General features: G+C 52.1%; 1 protein-coding gene across 2 annotated transcripts in view; it reads right to left on the bottom strand.

Moving 5' to 3' along the window:
- The window catches only part of RPS6KA1 (ribosomal protein S6 kinase A1), a 41,319-nt gene extending 19,218 nt beyond the window's left edge, over window positions 1–22,101 (bottom strand). The window contains exons 1-2 of one of the 2 annotated variants that reach the window (XM_075173509.1): window positions 22,039–22,101; window positions 15,449–15,493 (exon numbers count right to left, since the gene is read on the bottom strand). In XM_075173509.1, coding sequence (XP_075029610.1) covers window positions 15,449–15,493; window positions 22,039–22,101 — 108 coding nt within the window. Of the gene's footprint in view, window positions 1–1,405; window positions 1,549–15,448; window positions 15,494–22,038 lie in introns of those variants that run through there. The other variant, XM_075173511.1, reaches the window with a different exon arrangement.
- Window positions 22,102–22,353: the final 252 nt, after the last annotated feature.

The following is a 22,353-nucleotide window of genomic DNA, read 5'->3' as shown; positions in this document are numbered from 1 at the left end:
CTGCGGATGAGATAAAACTCATGTGACTGCAGACAGAAGGGATCTCAGAGAGACTCGAGCTGTGACTTCTCTTGTGTCTTTTCAAGCAGTTTGTCAGCACGACGGAGCCCGTGGCGCTGGCAGGGCTCTTCGGCGCCAGCAACGTCAACCGGGTGGGCGCAGCGTGAGACAGAGCGACCCGAAAGTAGGACAGGAGCTACGGAGAGGCGAGAGGAAAGCAAGCCTTGAGGGAAGGGAGGAGCTGCCTGAAAACAGCAAGATTAGAGTTAAGAATTAACTGATTTTCAGCTTCAGAAGGACTGAATCAGATCGGAGGGGGCCCTGGCAGTCACCTCTTCCCCTTCCTCCCCTCCATCGCTCTGCCCTTGCTGCGGGAGCAGCCAAGATCTCTTTGGGTCTGGGAGAAGGTGGCTGTCCCGCTGCCGCCGTGGGAAGCTGACACATCTACCAAAGCCACAACTAAACCCCTTCCCGAGCGCCCAAAAGCGATCACAGAAACCTCAGCGGTGTCCCCCCCCCCGCCGGGGATCGCACCCACCCACAGGGAAACCAGCTCCCTCACGGCTCCGACCAGCGAGCAGGCACCAAACCCTGCCTCGGACGGGGATGGATTGATTTCTCTCTCACAAGCACGGATCTCTCTGCAGGTCCACCCTGCTGCCGTGAGCTACCAGCCATCTTCTGACAACCACAGCCTCGGGGGAGGCCATTTTACACAGATTCCTGCACCACTGAGAAATGATATTTGCTGCTCCTGGAAAATAAAAGGACACCTCCGGCCACCGGCCAGGTCTGAGCCCAGGAGGTCGCGGAAGTCAGAGGAGGAGACAACTTCTTCTGAATGTCCCAATGCCACCTTCGAACCGCACAGATGGCTTAGTCATCCTAGATCAGGGGCTGGGGATGTACATACAGTTGTTTTTTTTTTTCCCAAGTGCAAAATACAAGTCCTCTTTCCTACTTTCCCCTTTTTTGAGGAAGGATTTTACAAGCCAGAAGCCAAGAGACAGGTTTGTTTTTGCTCGCGTTTTGTCACTTTGCTGGTTGAGACAGTCACATCTAAATGCAAGGAAAAAAAAAACTGCAAGAGCTAGAAACAGATTACGCTTTTGGCATTTTGCTTCCTATTCATCAACAACTAACCAGAAGCTGTTTTAATTTCTGTTGCTTCAACACATGCTCTGGTCCCAAAACACTCCCAAATTCTGGCAGCACCTAGGAAAGACACTTCTTAGAAAGCAGTTTTAGCATTAGAAATGCCTTTTCCAAAAGAGAAGTCGTTAATTAAAACTGGGTAAGGTCTGGCTCTCTAAGGTCAGGCGATTCACCAACTTCTCGTGTCCTGCAGAAGAGACAGAGCACAGCACTGTACGCAGAGCAGATATTTTATCAGCTAGACACTTGCCTCCTGGATCCTTGGCTTGCTGCGAAAGAGGAGCCTCAGCATCTCCAAAGCTTTGGGCTGCTATTCTCCCATACTTTGCAAGCTGGCTTCTGAACTTAGAGCACTCTGCAGCACCCAGACCAGCCCGAGAACCCCAAGTGTAGTAGTTACGTCACTGGGATGTATTTTGGGAGTTTTCGCTGAAAGGAAACTGTGGTTTCGTATGGGGAAATTGCATCGTGTGGCGATGGCTGCACAATACCAGCAGCCAAATGAAAACACTGGATGGCTTTACGGGTGCTTAGGCATGGCTCTTTCCAGCAGCAAATCTCAGCAGGCTTTTCAAGAGGATCAGGGTAGTCCCCCATGTCACAGACAGGAAAACAGGCATAGAAAGAGCAATTTCAGCCACCGCATGAGGCAGCAACAAGCAACTGAGAGTCTGCATAGCTTTCTTCTCCAAAGTTAAGCTGCCCCTGCTCTGAGCAGCACAAATGCTGAGGCCAGCACAAATATCCTCCCTGTAGGATCAGCTGAATTGCAGGTCTCCAGGGAAGGAGCCGGGAGGAGGCAGCGTCTGCACCCTTCCCTGGTTTGTCCCTGCCCCGTCTCAGTCACCGCTTGGTCATCGGCTGTGTCAGGTCTTTGGGACGCTGCTGCGAGGCCCCACGTGAGGTTTGCACGCTGACATCTTACGGGAAGGTTGCACAATGCTGCCCGCTTGCTCAGGGGTCAGCTCCTGCACCCTGCCACTGCTCGGCACCCTGCTCTTATACATCCAGGGGTGCCTTAATACAGCCAGAGCGGGAAGGAGGTGGGAATTGGCCAAATCAGGCAGCACAGACACAGGGACTGGAGGGGAGAGAGAAGAAGGGCTTCAGCCCTATGGCTCCGAATCAATTCTCTCCCAATTTCTACGTTTGCGAGGAGAAGAGTGAGCCACGTGCTTACTCCCAGTTCCCATCAAGAGGCCATCTGCATTTCGTGCATGCAAAACAGATGCCCTAGGTTTCAACAGTTACCCAGCTGTTTCACCAGTATCACTGCAAGGTCCTTTGCTGTTTTACAGAATCCCTTTAGCTGTCCCCGCTCTGTACCTTAAAAAAGTCACCATTCCTGCTGACCTTCTTTCCAGATCCATGCAACTTTTGCCCTGGACTGCATTCAAACTGCTGCCAGGCTGCAGGTGTGTCTACATGGAGCATCCCATAGCTCTTTCCCACTCCTATAGCCTGTTTCCCAGTGGGGATCACTCCCTCCCCACTGGCAGGAGGCACAAGGGATCTCAAAACAATTCTGCAGCAGAAAAACACAGAAGCTGGAGCTTACATTTGAGCAGCTACAGCTCATGCAAGGAATTAAAGCAGCTGCAGAAGGCAGGCATGCTTCAGTGTGAGACAGGACGATGCAGTACCCTGGTTCGTGGTCTGGTCTCTCTTCTGATCAGTTTTCTGACCTGTGTGTTAATATGGGCACCAAGAATTGCATCCTCACCCCATCCTGCCTTGCCAGGGGCCTCGCTCAGCCTACCTGCCCCTTTTCTCCACTAGAAACAGCGCTCTGAATTCCTGAGGCTTTTCGCAAGCCATCCTGAAGCCCCTCTGCTAAACCTAGAGACCATAAACCCGGCTTGGTCAGAAGCAGAACCCATCAGCTCTTCACTTCGGATGCAGTTAACAGCCATGGAGGGAAAGGCTGCTGCAAGAGTGCAACCCTCCGTTGCTTTGCTCTCTCTGCTGCCAAGAGAAGGGACCAGAACCAAACAAACAGGTAACAATCCCAATATAAGGCGATAAATCTAAGGCAAGAAGCATAAACCAAAGGAAACTGCGGTGCAGGCAGCTGCATGCTAACAGGCAGTTGTGGGTCTAAGGGCAAGAGCCACGCAGGCTGAGCCGAGGCAAGAGCCTTCCTCCATCCCACTTCCAAATGACCTTACGCATCCCCACTCTTAGGGCAGAATTAAGTCCTATTTTTGAAGAGGAAAAAGGTGATGACAGAAGTGGGTTTGCCAATTCTGTTCTTTCTGTTCCTATACCCCCAGGTCCCGGGAGAAGCGAGATGATGCTGTCTGAGCGGCAGTGGGCCAGACGCTGGTACCAAAGTGCCAAGACCCGGCTGTAAACTGCGTGAACCTGCTGTCATTGGCACATGAGTCCGAGGAAGGATGATCCCCAAATCCAGTGGTGCCAGATACAAATGGTGCACGGTTTAAAGATGCTGTAATCCAATTCTGTGTCAGCAGACAAGACCGTAGGGCTAAGCTCCGGCAAGTCCCACCAACAGCTCCATAAAACTTGCTAGCCCTATAGATTTAAATCAGAATAACCAGGGACAGCCTTTGCCTCCTGCCAGGATCCAGTTACATCCCACCGAGCACTGGGAACAGCATCGGGGAGGGAAGGATCGGGGTTTCATAAACAGGAGGGTGATGGCCTGAAGAGAGCCAGCTGCTGTCACACCAGTATGCTTCAGAAGCGGGACTGGTGCCCCCATGCCAGACCAAAGGGATGCCTCAGCAGAGGTTTCAGCTACTGGCCAGGAAGCACTGGATGAAGACAACGTCTACGGCATGCAGACCCCTCCGGCGCAGACTGCTCCCGGGTGCCAGCCTCAGGAGTGGGAACTTCACACTCCTGAACTTTTGCATTAAGTTATTTTATGCAATCTATTCCAGAGCAATAACCTCCGTGCAGAGCAGCAACTCCCGCTCTGGAGGGAGCTTGAAATAAATGGGAAGCAAGAGATGCTGCAGCTTTGCAGAGGAAGCAAGTCTGCTTTTTGCTGTTGTACAGAGCAGAGAGGCAAAGGCTGCTCTGTCTGGAACTTTTTTTAAAAGTGGTGGTTCTCAAAAAGGGGAACAAACAAAGCAAAGAAACCTCCCCAGCCAATGCCTCCCCTCCTGCAAAGGCCTTATTTGGGCAAGGCTGACAGTTGGTCTCATTTGCAACCAAAGAATTGGCCAGAACCACGTACTTTTGTCTGCACTTCTTTGGTGGATCACCCTCAGTGCTCCTGGGAGCCCCCAGACTTGGCCCCAGCCTAAGAAATCCTGTGGGACACTTGTCTCTGAGCAGCACTGCTCTTCCCTGAGCAGAGACGCTCTTGCAAAGCGAAGGGCTTCAGTTTGCGGTACCTGCAACGCACCCACCAGCCCGCGCGGAGGAGGGGCCGGACCCGTTTAGAGAGATGGGATGGAGAGAAGGGAGCTGTGCCTCGAGGCAGAGCCATTTTTTGACACGAGAGGAAGTGCTGCCCACAGCAACGAGACGGTCGTATCAGCAGCTGCAGATTGTGACTCGCTTTGTTGCCATCCACCGACTTCCAGGAAAGCAAGGCGGGCGATGCTAACTACCCCCACAGGAAACCTGCCCTCCGAGTGACGCCTCTCGAGAAGTCTGCCACTGCTGGGGGACCTGAGAAATGTCACCCTGGACCTGAGAAATGTCACATCCCGCACGTGACAGGGTCACCGCGTCAGCCCACCGCTGCTCCCGGGGCTTTGCCGGGAGAGGAGAGCAAGAGCTAGGTCAGGGTAAGCAGGTGCTGCTACTCCGTGTTTATCAGAAAAGGAGAAGTTTCCTGGCCTGCCACTCGCTACAGCTTAGAAGAGAAGTTGAAAACAGAAATCCAGCCAAGCAGAACATTTTGTGAGATCGTACCGATTTCATTCAATTGCTGAAGTTAAAAAAAACACATGAGAGAATTCAAGAGTTTCACTCTATCTAATTAAGCGGGCATTGCAGTATCAAGGTTGTATTCAAAGATTAAACACCGAAGCCATCTCTCTCGTGCTTACACATACCACACACGCAATTAAAGAAAAAAATAATAATTTGAAACCTCAAGCAGTTTTAAAAACCTCTCTGCCCAAGAGGAGACTCTGTCCTGTTCTCCCGCATGTGTTCCAACAGGTTTAATCCCAGCCCACGCTCCCTGAGCCATGCCAGCTCCCTCGGCCCCACAGCTGAAAACCGGGTGTGAAACCTTGTGGGCTCCGGTTTTCCCACTCCAGCATCACCCCGAACATCACCGATCCAGCAGCACCGCAGGGCTGCCTGCTCAAAGCAAAGGTCTGAGCAGCGTTTCGTTGCATTTTATGAGACAGGGTTACTTTTGCTTAGTACGTGCATGCCCACATCTGCAAAAGGTCGGGGAGAAAAGACATGAGACCTCTCATTTGAACTCCTCAGCCACTTCCAATCACACTTGGAGCAGGAAAAGCTGCAGAAGAATTCAGTCCTGGGGTTTTTATAAAAGCAGGCGGCAGATGGAAGGAAGAGGTGAGCCCATGCCCCTATGAGACATCAGAGAATCAGCAACAGCTTTTGCAGGAGGAGCATAAATGCTTGGGGTCATGGACAAAGCTTAAAAGAAGAGAGAGATTCTTAGAGCAATCCAAGAGGATCTGCAGGGAAAGAGACAGCTTTGTTAGTCCTTTAAACTAAACTCACGCTGAACAAGGGCAATTGCTGTTTTGACAGACAAAAGCCTCGGGAGGCAGCCAGAGCCCGGGGGGCGGCTTTGAAGATGGAAGTCTTGGACGAAGTCCCTTCTACAAACGCAGCTAAGGAGTACCGGAGACTTCGGCAACTGGAACTTCCCGATAAGTGGATAAGGACGGGGGCGGATTCCTGGCAGGAGCTTTCCTGCTAGAGGTTTGCAGGAAGGGATTGCTGAGAGGGAACAGCGCTGCGGTGGAAAAGAGGCACGTTTCACCCTACACCATCTCCGAGGACTGTTTTATTGGTCTTCTGAAAAACAAAACAAACCGAAAACGGGGGAGGGAGAAGAGAAGAAACCCAGGACACACAGTCAGACCTCTGCACAGCGAGGCTGTTGGTAATGCTGGCGTCTGGAAATCCTGTGCATTGCTCCCTTCATGCACAAACTCTTACGGGACCAAGGCAGCTGGGAGAACTGAGCAACCACCTCCATTGTGGCACGGCTAACGCCAGGAACCCCCCTCCGTATGGCTTAAAACAAAAGCCTTAGACTCCGAGCATCCTAGAAGCACTCCGCTGTCTTCCTTGGGGTGGATTCCTCTCCACTCGGAGAGGCAGCCAAACGCTCAGTGCAAAACTAATTTGGTCACCCTTGGGAAGGACTTTGCTGCCACTCCGAGCAGTGACCTTGGCTCCCCACAATGGGGGTTACAAGCAAATCCCTAAAAAGGGAAAACTGAGATCAAGACAGCACAGTTATACCCTGTTCGGTGTTTCGATGGAGCAGTTCCAGCCTTTTTCACGGGCCCCTTCTCTCACCAGCAAGTTCACTTCTCTCGTATGCAAGAAAGTGACTCACATCACCTTCCGTGGAGGTGGATGGAGCTGTCACAGCGAGGAAACACTGAAATCCTGGAGGCCACAAATAGGCACCAACATGCTCTGGCAACGAGGAGGACCGCAGTAACGGAGCACAGTGGGACAGCGGTGACAAGTACCGGTGTCTGCAGCCAGGGGACAGGCTGTGTCACCCCAAAGAGGCTGAGGGTCCCAGGGGACCCTGCCAGGCTGGCTGCCCGGCCACCGCTCCCCCTCGAGCACACTCCAGCAGGTGGCACTCGGAGCATCTTCAATGTCCAAAACGTGTTTCTGTTCTGAAACAGGAGGGTGAGAGCAGCAAGGACCCATTTCATAAACACCCATTTCATAAACACCTCTGTGGGAAGATTCAGCATCCCTAAAACAGGGGGGATCTAGGAACGGATAAAGGGATAAGAAGTTTCCTCATGCAAAGCCTGAGGTTCAAGAAGGGAGGAGGCAGAAGGTGGCCTCACGCAGCAGAGCTCCCATGGCAAGGCAAGCCCTTCTGCTTCACAACGTCCTTTTTGATCTGTTGTTACCCGACTCATTTGACCAGGGAGCACCAAAATACCTGCTTTATGCCAGAGAGCTCGGGTCCCTTGTGGGATGGAGAGAGCAGGGAGCCTCAGGCACAGGCATCCCCCTTGCCCTCCCCGGTCTCCTCCCTGCTCCTGGCTCTCTCCACGGGCATTTTGGCACCAGATCCTGAAAGTTTTTTTTTTAAAAAAAAAAAATTAAATAAAATCTCTCCACCCTTTCCAGGCACTACAAGCCGCAGCTGGCCAGGATCAGCTGACAATGAGCAGTTTGGGCTCAAGATACAAGCTCAGGCAAAACATCTTCCCAAATCCCACTGAGACTTTCCGATAGCTCTCCCGTGCCACTGCAGCCTGCCGCGGAGCTGCGAGAGAAGCACTCGCAGCTGGCAGGACTTTGCACCCAGTGAAATGAGATGCCGGAGAGGAAAACACCTTTAACTGCCAGGAGATAAGGAACTACTTAGTTATGCAGCTTCTACAGAACAAATTAGTCTCCATTTGGAAAGTGCAAAGGACACCGCCTCCCCTTCCTGCAGCCCTACACACATTTCCCAGCAAGGAGGAAAGATCCGCTCTCAGCAAATTCAGATCAACTTGTGCTTTGATGGTGGTAAAACCAGAAGACCCCATCCCAGGCTTTTCGAAATGAAGAACATTACTCTTAGGAACCAGCATTAAAGCACTATCCTCCATCTAAGCACACTGCAGTTCTGCTACTTGCAGTACAGAAGATGAAAACTCTTTCTAACTGAATTATAAAACATAAGGCTGGTTTCACAGCGAGAACCAAGACTTGTTTGCTGCCCCTGGAGTTATCGTGGGATGTGGAAACTATTCTCTATCGCAGGAACGCAGGAATTCCATACTCCTCCCACAGCACACATGCTGCCGGGAGTTTTCTTGTTGCAAGACACATGAAAAGTGGTCTCAGGACTTGGTAAAGCCTTTGCTTGGTACCTACCAGGTTTCGGTATGTGGAATAACCCAGCTCTCTCCTGCCCTCCGGGAAGGATACACGTGTGAGATACGTTGCGAGAAAAGTGATCATCACATTTTAACACTTTATCAGCGTTTAAAAAAAAAACACGTCCAAAACACACCCTGAGCTTGTGTTACCAGCACCCGAGCGAGAGTGTACAGGATGAGCGCCTGCCATAGCAAAGCACAATTTTTTCATTTAACGCTTGTAAAAAATACTGATGCAGCCAGCGGGCTGTAACCAGGCCAGCCCGAGCCCGGTTAAATACACCTCTCTGACGGCGAGGAAACCAATACCACCAGGTCTCAGAGTGCTTACGGGGGCAGAGAAAGATTGTGTTTGCAGTCTCTTGGGTATTCCCAGAGCCACGCCAGAAGCTTGGCCGAGACCGAGGTTTCAAGTACAAATGTGGGATAAAGACCCTCATTTTCAGTATCCGAAGGAGTGACGTTTCCCGGCTGCGCACTCCAGGACTGGCAAGGGAATGACCTGGATTTCACGCTGCAGTTGGGAAACCCTTTCTGCCTCAGAGCATCGTTGCAACGAGATCAGCTGGAGTTTCTGGGAGGCAATGCCTCTGCCTCCCTCGCCGCGGAGGCAGCCCCAGGCACACAGCGAGAGGCTTTTCCTAAGGGTGAAGGAGAAGAGCTCCGGGCAAGGCAGGAGTCCTTAGAGCATAGCTGGGACTATCCTCCCCGGATGGTCCCCAGCCTCCCCCAGCCCTGTGGCAGCCCCTGGCAGGGAGCACCAGGGGGAAAAAGTCATCGCAGCTTCACCTGGAGCTATGGAAGGAATTTACTGCTCATGTCAAACCTAGGCTTTGGCTTCCAAATAAAGCTGAGACTTGTAAAGCTGCAGGAGCTTCAGAGAGACTGCTTGCGTGTGCAGGGAGAGTCCCGGATCGGTATCTGAGCCAGCCGTGGAGCCGGTGACCCCCCAACAAACCCAGCCAAGGGGACTCAAAGCTCCCAGTTGCTGGAGCGCCATGCTCCAGAGACCCAAGCCCTTCAAAAATCAAATGTGAATAAGTTCTTCGGTTTGAGCTCTTCAGGGTCCTCTTTGGTGCTGCTGTCCCTGGCACAGAGGGAGCTGCCACCACCCCACCCCCTGCGGCCGGTCTCCATCTGCCTTTCCCTCAGCCAGAGAGAGGAGCCCACAACTCCTCCATCCCTCCGGGGAAGCGCCGGCAGAGCTCTGGCCTTGCTCACGCTTCCTCCTGGGTCCACAAAAAGCTTGACTTCGTCGATCCCGTGCCCCCTGCCCCCCCAGCTCAGAGAGCCGGGAGGAGCCTGGCAGGAGGATCCCTCGCTTTGCTGCAGGCTTAAGAACTCCTTTATCTCTGATGGGGAGGTGGATGACACAGGTTTCCTCCAGGTACAGCACACAGGAAAAGATTTTTTTTTTTTTTTTAAATAAAAGAGGCTTTCGGGAGACAAAGCTTGAGGCAGTTTCTATTATCCCACGAGGGGGGTGGAAATGGAAGAAACCGGAGCAGTTTCGATGGGTCGGCGCGCCATGTGTGAGGGCTGCTTGAGCGCTGCTGGCCAGCGCTGCATTCCTCGTGTGCAAGTCCTGTAAACTGACCCCTCTTCAATTATTCATTAGAGTCTGCAGCTCATCAGAGACTCTGCTCCTCAAACAGGCATTTATTTGGGTTTGTTTTTTTTTTAAGAGCTCAGAAGCTTGCTATTAACCATAGCCCAGCCTTGCCAAGGATGAAGAGCAAACGCTCTGGCAGGAGCAAGCCAGGCAGCTGTCAGGCATTACATTAAAAACAAACCCACTTGATTACTTCAACTGACAAGACGGAGCAGCCAGTTTAAACTAAGCGCTTTACCACTGACAGGCTGAAAAAGCCGAGCGTTAAGAGAGCGGCAATAGCTGCAGCCCAGTCCCTGCGGTGCGGAGGGGAAGGCAGATCTCCAGGCAGCACCGTGCCGTGCTCGAGGTGCTCTGCTCCCACCAGGTCATCCAGGGGCTGCCCAGCCCTGGGGGACCAAACCGGCCGGAGCGCTCTTGGCCGAGCGGCTGGAAGCAACAGAAGAGGGGCAGTGGGCAGAAAAGGGATTTGCTGAGGTACCTGTCTCTTCCCACGTTCGATAGCTTTCCAATTCTTGGAGAAAACAGCACCAGCTGTGCAAACACACCAGGCCTGTTTCAAAGCAGAGCATTTCACTTATTTGTTTTAAAACCCTTCACGTTAAGAGGCTGCGATTAGAGTGGTGTCTGGTAGTGACGAGGATCACACCACTGGACACGTCTTCTGTCAACAAGGTTTCACTCAACCTGGAGCTGGAGTTCATGTGCAATGCGGGCAGCATGCAGCCTCCGCAACGAGAGCCCTCCATCACCTGGACACTAGATGGGCACACGGGACTTGCCCTTTGGTGGCCAGCAGGTCTCGGATGACTCCTTCTTCCTCCCCCACTAGGAAGAGAAGGTGTTTCAAGTTTCCCCTCTGACCACCCACTTCATGATGCAGTTCAAGAGAAGACAGGACAACTGTCCATGGATGTTCTGCCAGTCAGCAAAGTCTACAGCAAGACGCGCAGTCCAACGTCTGGGTGAAGGAGAGAGATGTACTGTTGGAAAGCAGAGTTATGAGCAAGCATTAATGCAGTATGCCATGGTGGAGCAGCACAAAGCCTTCCCCTCTTAGATCCCACTGGAGGAGCATGAAAAATTCCCAGTTTGTTTCTAGAGGTCAGGGCGGGATTCCTCACCAGCAGTGAAATCCAGCCTGCAGGAAAGCTTCTCCAGCTACATCCAGTTTGCAGGCGGGAGTGAAGAGTTGGACTCGAGTACCGCAGCAGGTACATAAGGAGTTTAGCAAAAATAAGAACCAACCTTATTTCTAACAGCAGCCTACTGCTATTGAACCACACAGAGGACTGGCACAGCGCAGCCTTACGTCTCCCAGCTATCACAGGTAGATGGCTACAACCCTCCTTCCTCCAACGCATCCCCAAGAATTACAATTCAGAGGTGTGACTACAACTGCACTTTGTCATCACTAAAGCGTTATAACAGGGTGTTTCACCCATAACAACACAAACTAATGTTAACGCTGGCGATGCAGGTATTTCTCTGGCCAGAAGTGTCCATGTCCAGAGTTCCTGCCTTGAGCTTCCCTTGCTGAAGATGCTGTGGGGGCAGATCCTTCTGCAAGCTTTACTTGGTCAGGACACGAGGATAAATCAGCAGGAGCTATACAGATCTGGGAAAGAGCCGTGTTTTCCCCTTTACTGCATCCCACTACGGTTTGCTGCCTAACAGCAAGTCCCAGCCTAAGCAGGTGGGGCACATCGTGCCTGGCGTGCACAGGAGAGCAAGCCCTCGCTCCGGTCTCAAAGGTCTCTTTTATGGTGCAAAGCAGAGCTGGAAGAGGTTACTTATTCAGTTCCCCAGTTTTCATTGCACACTGTGATTATCACCCAAGAACAAGCTGATCAGCACTCCTAGCCTGCACCAGCGTTACCTCCAGAGAGAGAGTGGGCACACTCAGCACTGCAAATCCACTCCTCTGCTCTTCATTATGAAGTGATTTCACTAATTGGGTGTTGTACTTTCATGCATAATTCCTCACACTTGGCACCTTCAGGGAGCACAAGCTCACCCCTCAGCCAAGCTGGCTCTAGAGCAGGCTGTAAAACCCCAATTATGAGAGGTTCCATTTTTCCACTGAATTCAAGCCCTCTGTTGCCGTTCCCCAGCTGAACAAGGACCAATCTTCAGCCTACCTGGCAATTAAAACCTAAAGAACGTAGGAGAGAATGAGGTTCAGTACCTAGAGACCAATGCACAGCGCTGCCAATTAGCCCCTGGGGCAGAGCAGCTTTTGAGAGCGAGGCAAGAGATCGCCCGTTCTGCTCCTGACCAGCGCAGAGACGCAGCTGAGATTAACCCAAGGCTGTCGCAGGAGATGCTTCTCTTGGTGTCAGCCCAGGCTGTGTCAAAGGAAACAGGCAGAACAGGAAGAAAGCAAGTCCTGAAAGGCAGAGGATATCAGGATAGCAGTGCTGCTCCATAAGCAGCAGTCCTGCTCCTCTACCACCAATACGAACGTGAAAGAGCAACTCTTCTGTTCAGCGTCCTGCAGACATTGCACTGGAACCGTGCACCAACTGCTATCCTAAAGCCAACATCAAATTTAAACAGGGTCAAACACCACCACCGAAGAGGAGAGGAAAACAAAAAAGCCATCCTTGTACCTATCTTTGCCAAAGGCTCCTGTTCGATACAGCGTTGGATTAGCAATTTGGTTTTAGGGATGTGGCCAGGATTGCCTGGCAGATTGCAAACTCTTACAGTAGGGACGCGCTGGGAACATCCAGATAAGCAAGGATTTGGGCATGAGCAATCTAGGATTGTGCTCGCTGTCAGGAGAGTGTTTGGCTTGGAATTCCTTATGGCCACAGAGTTGGAATGCTGTTGGGATGGCCCTGACTGCAGACCCAGGCTCCTTTCCCTGTGACCATGCAAAGGGAGGCAGACGCTCCAGACAGCTCTCTGCCCAACCTGTAGGATCTTGCAGGCGTTTCCAAGATACTCAGATAAACACACCGAGGTACAATGCTTGCAGGGACTTGTGTACCACAACTGTTCTTGAAAGGTGGGAATCCACACAGGAATAAAAGCCGCAAGAAGTTGTGAAACGCGCCAGCTGTCCTCGGTAGGAAGCTGAGTTGGAGCTACAAAAGCAGCTAGAAAGTCCCAGATCACAGCCAGCCTGGCCCAAAACATTCCCTCGCTACCTCTCCAGTGACCATTTCGTCGTGTTTCATGCCCTAACGTGCACCAACAGCAGGTGAGGTGATGACGGAGGCATTAGACTGCACCAGTCTCGCGCTACCAGCTGCGAAGTTCCCAACTCTTTTGAGGACCTCTTGGACTCCTCCTTTGCAAAGTGTCTTTGGTTATTGCCCAGGCAAATAAGGATTGTACTTCTGGCAGCATCCTACTTACGGGGACAGGGGGAGGGATGGCACTTCTGCGTGGGTGTTGAGCAATCGCCACTGTCGCTGCTTCAGGCTATTTTTAGAATAGATGACAGAATTAGCCGCAAAAGAATAGCAAGTACAAACCTAGAATAAAGGTGCCTCTTCCCCTTACAGTTCTCCACACACAGCTAGAACAGAAGGGCACAGGAGGGATCCTGAGCAACCTTCAGCTTGAGAATAGCCAACCTCAGATGTTTACTGCTGCTTACTTCTCCTTCCTTAGACCTTGCTGTAGGTAGAGCCAGTGCCAGAAGCTGCTGCTGACATCCACCCCCAAAATGAACAGAAAAATACGTAGATATTCAGTGCGCTGCCTGCCTCCCCCATCTGCAGCATCACAGCTGGTTCAGAGTGCCAGAGTTTGCCCTGAAGTTGAAGGGATGTGTTTACAGGAGGGATTTCATTTGTCTGCGCTGGTAAGAAACGTACCTTGTACAAACTTGGAAAACGCGACCGAGGTTATTTCAGGAGCACGTAGCAAGGCTTCACGTGTTCAAAAGTTACCGAAAATGGGATTGTCAGACACCGCTCACAGGCGTTTTAGCCACGGTGCCTCAGAAAAGTGGAAAGCAGGACACCTGCACGTAGCACAGGGCCCTTGTGGTTTCCCTGCTGTGGGATGTTGGACAACTTGCCTGCTGCTCTGCTCCAGCTCCCCAGCTGCAATGGGGACTTCACGTCCCTGTCCCACAGAGGGACAGACACAGAGCAGCAAAGAGAACCCCAAGTGCTTTTTGGCCTCTATCGCATGATTTTTCTGTGGGGCTGCATCTACAGATGGAATCAGCCAGGGTTTGTCCCAGTCATGTCCTCCAAAGAAAAAAATCTTCAATTATTTTTAAAGCAACATCCTTCAGCGGCTTTTACGGGAGGGCAGTTTAGCCAAGTGTTTGAAGATGAAAGAGGCAAAGTCTCAAGTCCCAGAAGCCCAGCTGGAATCCAACCAGAAGAGACAGATTTTTTTTTTTTTCCCCATGCCAGAGACGCAGGCACAGTGAAGAACCATAAAACGACCATTCTCACGGGAGGGAAGTGCACACTCTCATTGACCTGAGTTCATCTGACCCACGCCAGATTTCTTGCAGGCCACTGGAAAAATGCCAGTCCAGCAACTGGGACAGAAAGGCAGAACAGGTAGTTGAGATGCAATGGCAATGCTAGAAGTCCAGCATAAGTTCCTGGAAAAGAACTGGCTGAAAAGTAGACAATTGGTTTTAGGTTTAAATTTCTTCTACTAAAAATACGACGGTAACCAACTGGGAAAACGATACAATAAGCCTCCATGGCCTTTAGCACGGACAATGATTCAGAGAGAGAAACTGCTACAGGGCACTCACTGAGGGTAAGGCACAGGACAAACTCTTGACAACCTGTTCAGCAAGGTCTCCCCAGCCAAATCAAACATGTAGTGTCATTCTTCACGGTTATAGCATGTACGTATCAGAAAAGGAAATCCTGGAAGGCTTATGATTTCAAGGCACTGATATGGCTCTTCTACCCTGCACGGTGTCTTGCAGGACAGAGAATTATGAGCACAATTAGGAAATACCCATGCTAACAACATCAGTCCTCGGTCTCGTACTTGGAGAGGGCTCACATCAGAGAAATCAAGTCCTTCAGCATCATGCTGCTCACGTGTGGAGCAGGAAGAGCTTTAGGTGGCTGAAGAAGGTCTAGAAGATTAAGACCCTTCCTAAAACATGGAAGGCAGCAGCTCAGTTCCCTCTACCATTCCCTGCTGATGTTAACAGGGACGCAGAGGGCAACTTGACAGAAGCGGAGCTTCTCCCAGCCCCACCAAAGCAAGAGAATAAACAGATACCAGGCACTCAGCAAGGGCAGCTGTGCCAAAACCATCAAATACTCTTGTATTTCTCATCCCATCTGGCAAGATCACAACATAGAGAAGGGTGTAAACACGGCACTGAAAAAACCCCAGTGATTCTCGCTTCTAGCCCTCCGCTATGGCCTCCAGTCCATCTCCTGTGTGCTGGACTGAGGTAGCCCTTTGGGAAGCTTTCCAGATATGTTTAGATGACCAAAGGAAGGAAGAAAGAGGGTTTATCGTTCCTCTTCCCCTACTCCAGTCCCTTACGCTCCCACATGCACTCATCCAGATTACAAAGCAGCAGCTTACCGGATTTAAAAATAGCTGTCCCCAACCCATTCCCCAAGTCAGCTCACACCCCACATGCAGCTCAGAGGGATGACTTAAGGACGTAACCCCAGAGCATTTTTACCTGGGTTGGAGGATTCCCACCTTCTTCTGGAGCAGCCTGCCCATTCTGCAAAGGAAGAGAACCTGCCATTAGCACACGCCAGGCATGGGACCGCTCCTTACACCCCCTTACAATGGCTGTTGGCTTTGAGAGCCTTTCCTGCAGGACAAACAGGGGAGGATGCCGCTTTCAGACATGGTACAAGGTGGTTGAACAAGGGGTCACTATCTGCCAAGAAAAAAAAACTTGTTTAAAAAAAAGGCTCTTGTTCAAAGACTCTCCACACTCCTCCCAGCTGAAATTAGGGCTGCTTATATACTGACCATCACTTGTGGGGTGAACGGCAGCCCTGCATTCCTCAGGCGTGGATCCCCGGGGTGGTGGGTACAGGAACCCCACCCTCGGCAGCACGTGCTGCGGAAACTGCTCTAGAGACACAGCCGTGCAGCCGCACCATCCCACCCTCCCGCACCCACGTTGTGGCTACCCCCTCCACCCTTTCTCTGGGACTACTGGAAGAAGCGAGCAGGGGAGATCAGGTGAAGACGGTAAAGCAGTACTAGAGCGCAGTTTACAGCCATTTTGCCATGACGTTGGCTTTCATATGAACATTTATCAGTTATTTATAACCCTATCGCAGCTGATACCGCTGCAGGAAATCCGCACCACCTGCTTGGCTCCAGGCCACCTCTGGCCTGCAAGTCCAGCTTCTGCTGCTGGAGCTCTGTACAAAGTCACAGCAGGTGACCTGAACCGCCTGGAGTGGCATCAGCCGGTCACACTGAGCGCTGAACCAGAGACGTATCAGGTTCAGCAGAGCACCGTGCCTGGAGAAGCCAGCAGGAGCAAAAGCGGGTGGGATTTAATTAGACGTAGATACTCAGAGCAGGATAAGCACGTACAAAAGGTTTTCTGCAGACTGTGGAGAAAAACAAGGGCAAGGAGATTTTGCTTTGACATCTGTATTTGCACTACAGTCTCAGGCTCCAAAAATCATAGAATTCCTCTCTTTCTTTGAAAGAACAAGGCAAATTTATTCACTCCTCTTCAGATGTTATGGTCCAAGAGAAGAGTTGCAATGCAATTGTATTTCAGCCCCAGATTCTTAGTTGAATCCCTGGGTTTTAGAGCCTTTCAGGAATCTAACAGAAACAAAGCTAGCTTCTTCCCTGGAGAAGCAAGGGGACCTCAACCTGACACCTGTCTTAGGACTACGCTATCCCCTTCTCCCCCTTGGGCCAAATTTAACTTCCTTTAAATACAAAGCAAAACTTGCAGTGGTTGATCTTGAGAGAGCCTTGGAGCTGCTGAGAAAACCTCCCTCTAATGCTGCACTTGCTTTCTACAACATGCAATGGATGCATCCAGGTTCACACTCTTCTGCTTCCCATAGGAGGTCATCACTGCTGGTTTTAAACCGCTTGCCTACCTGCTTGCAGCTAGTTCACAATAAATGGTGTAAGGCTAAAGAGCTGAATTTAAGCACAAGTTTAGTTTTCAGATACTTCAAATCCACAGACAATAGTCCAGAGTCTCCATATATCTTCATATTTAGGTCTCTCCACTCCCACCTCAGCCCAACCTGTGCTGCCTGCAGCACCTCACAGAACAGCTTTGTCCTACCAGAGCGTGCAGTACCACCGCATCAGCTGGGGAGAAGACCACCTGCCTCTTTTTCCGACGCTGGCCCTGCAATATTTGCATTTATATGCATCCACTCTGAGCTCCACCAGTCACTTAAACTGGGCTTAAGTTCCTAAGTACTTTCAGCCTATGACTGAAAAAAGCAACAGTTCACATTGCAAGCCAAGTTCATCCAGAGGAACGTTGCCCTGCTGTTTACACGGAGCTCTCGGTGCCATTAGCACAAAGAATAGCTAAGAAGTGAAGTAAGATTTTGTGTTTGTGTATAGCCTCTACAAAGAGGGGGGAGACACTGCACTCAAGATAACCAGACTTGGAAATACACTTATGTTTATTGGCTCAGCTGTCACTGATCAACAATTCGTAACTCGCTGCTAATCAAAACCATAGCTTGGGGAAGGCTGTTTATGTCTAAACCAGCTTAAGAAGTAGAATTTCCGTGTCGGACAGAGGGAAGCAGTGCCTGGCTCATGGTCCGGAGAACAGATCTATAAGGCACGTGTCAGGAGAGGGGTGAGTTGATGCGTGGGACAAGGTCTTTTATTCCCCTGGGAAAACCAGCACATGGGGAGCGAGCGCAGGGTCTGTCCAACCTTTGGATTCAAGGATAAGCTAGGAGACACCGGGTGCTACCTCCGGACCTGCCAGACCTTTTGAGTGCTGCGTTTCATCAGCTCCCTACCCCAAGGAACGCTTGTCCTACACACCGCTGTTGACAGAAATCCATCCTACCTGGGGATGGAAGGGATGTGGAAAGAAAAAGAACAGTGTCCATGCCAGGGAGGTTTCCTGGGCACGTAGGTCCATGGTATGAGAGGAGTGAAGCCCCTGATGGAAACAGTCGCTTTCTCAAGCTGACATAAGGCAGATGCGTAAGGACAGAATTGCAGTATTTAGAGCCAAGTGTTTTCCTTCTACCCCAGAGCAAAACCAGTCTTTATTCCCTCATATGGAATTCAAGAGCCATTTGTAAGCATCCAAGAAGGAAACACACTCACAGCTACAGACTCATCACCTCCCGACATAAAATACGGCCGTTCACCGTGTCGTAAATAGAGCTGAAATAGTTTGTGGGTTTCTCGGTTTGACATTTGTCTTTTTATTCCTGCACTCCCCCTGCATACCACACACAGCGTGTTAGCGAGTGCATGTGTGTTTGCCTCCGTGCCAGATACCCCCTTACAGCACATTGTTCTCGGGGTTGGAGAGGAGCCTCCTGAATGTCCTACTCCAAAAGCAGCCCCGAAGATCTCCCCGCAGGCAGCAACCAGGCAATACCTGCTGCAGGAGGGAGGCACAGCTCCTTCCCTTGGGTGCCCAGGGCAGAAAGGAGCTGATGCAGATGGTGGCAGGGCAGGACTTGGGCTACCAAGAAGGCAGTGGCATGAGCCTCACCGGGGGCCAGCAGCCTGTCTCTGCAGCTCTCCAGCCAGCACTGTTCTGGGGTGAGTGGAAACGGGGATTATAGAGCTAATCTGATGGGCATATGGAGTGGCAGCCGGGCAGCGAGGGCACCTCCGGGCGAGCAACAGCTAACACTGCCCGAGAGGTAACGCAAAAGCCCTTCTGCACACATGCTGCTCTAATAAGTTTTCTTAATAGCATGCTTCTGCTATTCCAGTATACTGGAACACAAGTGCATTCGGTTACGCAACCGCCAGCCTGGCTGAACTTGGGAAATATTTATCTTAGGACATCTTGCATTTTAAATCCCTTTAATGCCACATAATCTGCAGCACCGGGAGCAATTTACAGAACAGGACAGTGCTGCTCTGATCTGAAACCAGGACGAGTCTCACCCCGGCAGGACCGTGCGAGACTGTGCCCACTCCTGCTGCCATCAAGGGTTGCGCTCTATAGTTAGCACCATCAGCACAAGTCATCCCGGATTATCAACAGCTCTGCTTAGAAACGCAGCCTGCTGCTATTTCTGGACCTCTCGGTTTTGACTAGTCACTTTTGAGATGTCCATATGCAACACAACAAGGGCACCAGGTACCCAAAGATGCTCTTTCACCCAACTCGGATGAACCGTGAAGCATTCAAGCAGGAAGGAGTGGGGGAAGGAACCCTTCACCCCAGAGCTTCTGCTAGTTTGACACAAGAACAAGGCAAGTGGAATTTATGGATCTTGCCTATTGTAGTTCAGAGAAAGGAAATGATTCTGCAAAAATAAAGATCTCCAAAAGAACTCACGTAGCCCAAACAGACCAAGGAGTCTGTGCACAAGGCATATCAGAGACGAAAGTTGCTCGGCTTCCTCCCCTATCTTTTGATCATCGTTTTATGCATTGTTCAGCTAAGATGCTTGAAAAAGATAGTTATTCATGAATAGCTCCTGCTCAATAAAGGATGATACACATATACAGGCAAAAATAATTAGCTTGAAGTGGTTGGGTTTGGTGTAATCCCACGTCAGTTGTGTTGCTGTATGTTTGTGTAACAAGACAAGAGTTTAAAGAAAAGCGTAGCCCCGATGACAGAATCCATCGCTATGGTGATGAAGTCATTCAGCTCCACTATCTATCGCTTGTACTCTGCCCCAGCCAGATTTTTCTACTACATAAGCAATATTCTGAATAATATAAGCAGCAGAGAGAACGGGGAGGGGGGGGGGGGAAGAGGAAAAAGTATTATGAAACTAGCTCAGTCCCCAGGACAGAGGGACTTGTCTCCTGCAGTGGATCAGTTCAAGCTCCCACCGCCACCCACTCCCATGCGTTCCCCCGGCATGGCTCCAGGCTGAACTCTGGTGGGCCGGGACAAGCTGGGACAAGGGGCACCGTGGGGACAGCCATGACCTGTCCCCAGCAGCAGACGGCCAACGCTCCCGGAGCGCAGTGGAAAAAACCCCAAATCCCATAACAATATGACTGATGCTCCCCAGCGCGGTGACAGCACCTCTGCTCCATGACTCAGAAAGCAAAGGTTGGAGGAAGCCGGTTTCTAACCTGGATGGCAGCGATCCCAGGGCAATTTACGTAACTGGCGTTCCAGAAAAGTCTCCTCGGTTTCTCAGTGGTGCCACCTTGCCCAGGAGTGGTGAAAACTTTCTCCTTGGGCCCCTACCCTTGGCAAATTTAACCTCTCAAGGTGCAAAACTCCCCCCGAGCCCTAGTCCCTCTCCACTGTTTGCAAATATGCTGCCCAGGCGATGGCAGCCAGGTTTAGAGATGAAGAACATCCATATTATTTTCCTCACTGGAGTCAAGTGCATGCACCTACTCACCTCTAAACAAAGGGAGCTAAGTTACTAATGTCCCACTTGTGATCACTTGTAAAAAGGCTGATTGTCAGAAATACCACCTGCAAGCAGCTCCTGACCCTGACCTAGAGCTCTGGCCAAGGTGAGATGGGGGAAGGGGATAGCTCAGAAACCAGAGGCAGGCCCTCCAGTTTCAGTTTACAATTAACACACCCGTTACTAATGCAATGGGGAAAACAGTCCTTGCTGCTGCCATGATCTTCACAGCTGACTCGGGCTGACAAATACACCGGACCCCCCCGGCCATTTCCGCTCAGAAGAGATCCCGTGATGCTGACACAGCGCCTGCCTGGCACCTGGGAGACCTGGGATTAAGTAGTAAACGAATCTCGCCCACAGCATTCACCGCCCTGGGCACTGGTATTAGTTTCCTCCCATTACAAGTCTAGTTGCGTTGTCTGGCTTTTCAGGCTACCTTCCTAGTTAGAAAGAGAGAAACCACAAATAAAAAGCCCTGTCTCCCAGCAATAACCTAACCCTGGTGGTTTCAGGAATTGCCATCGAGTCACCGCAGGACTCCCCTCCTCTCCCACCTTCGAGCACAAACCCATCCTCATGACTCAAGCGATGCTTCAGAGCAGATGCTCTCAGCCCACCGCACCTTCGTGCCAGCTGTTTGGCACCCGCAGCACAGGCAGACCCCCCGCACAGCACCCCACCCGCACGGGGGGTCTCTAGGAGAAGCCGTGCCATGTCTGGCAGATGAAAATTAGGCAACCTCACCTCCAATCGCCAGCAGACCTCCCTGCTGTCATTGCAGCAGCGGTGAAACGCTGCCTCCACTCAAAGCAGAGATCTCTTAAGAGGCACTTTTAAATAGGAATGAGCAAATCTGACCGATTAACTATCGCGACATCCCTAGGCATGATTGAGAAGCGTGACAGCATCTAATCCAGCCAAAACGACGGGAAAGCACCAAGGTCTGAGTAAACACCTGGGACAAAATCCCCACCATCCCTCTGGTTTCTCCAGGCGAGCTGCTAGTTCCAATTTGGATCAGAAGATGTTTAACTAAAGAGTGCCAGAGCACAGTGCCTCAGCTGGCTGCTCTGCGACGGGTGAGAACTGCTACAAGCTGTCCTTTTATTCTGAAATGGCTGTGATGCAAGCCTGCAGATGTGGACAGCTGCTGTACACCGTCCTGCACATCTGGCTTGGAGGTCTTAATTAGAGGGAAAAGAGCAAAGCAGGAGGGAAGAGCAGACATCCAGTAAAGTGACACAGGACTGCGATCGGAGTTTAAAACACAGGCCTGCGAGAGCAGCTGGGGCTGGGGAGGCGGATAGCGAGGAAGCCTGGAGGAGAAAGACCCAAAATCCGAGACATTTATTCCCTGGGCCTTCAGCGGGGACTGTTTTCCTCTATGTCTGGGAGGAGGTTTAGGAGCACGCTGCTCACGCTTCCCGAATAATCAAAGCCTGCAAGGGCAGCAGCGGAGCCAGGCAGCCCCCGGCGCCCCGGCAGCAGCCCCCGGCGCTCCCCGCCGTGCACACACCGAGCCCCGGCGCGGCCGGCGGCAGCTCCCGGCAGCGCACAGCTCCGCCCGGCTGCGAGACCCCCCCGGGCCGCCAAACCACCCCCCGGGGAACCGCACGGGGGAGGGTCCCGCCGGGCGGGGGGAGGCCGGGCCGGGCGGTCCTTTGTTCGGCGGAGACCCCCCCCCCCGCCCCCGGCAGCCGGGAAGGGCCGGTGCCCCGCTCACCTCCGTGTCCAGATGCACCAGCTCCATGTTGGGCCAGGGCTCGGCCAGCTGGGCGAGCGGCATGCTGCCGGCGGGCTGCCCCGCGGGGCTCGGCGGGCGCGGCTGGGCTCGGAGCGGCGGCCCGCGCTGGGCACCGGCTCCCCGGGCCGGGCCGGGAGCGGCGGGGCGGAGCGGGGCGGGGGGGGGGCGGCGCGGCTCCGCCCGCCGAGCTGCGGGGCTGGGCGGGAGGGGGCTCGGCCCGGCGGGTCCCGGGGGAAGCCGAGGGGGTGCGGCGGGGGTGGTACCCCCAGCCGCAGGCATCCACGAGGCAGATAT

This window comes from Calonectris borealis, chromosome 25, assembly GCF_964195595.1.
Source record: "Calonectris borealis chromosome 25, bCalBor7.hap1.2, whole genome shotgun sequence".
NCBI lineage: Eukaryota > Metazoa > Chordata > Aves > Procellariiformes > Procellariidae > Calonectris > Calonectris borealis.
Note: the sequence above shows the minus strand (reverse complement) of the source record. Positions and strands in the feature narration are given on the sequence as shown.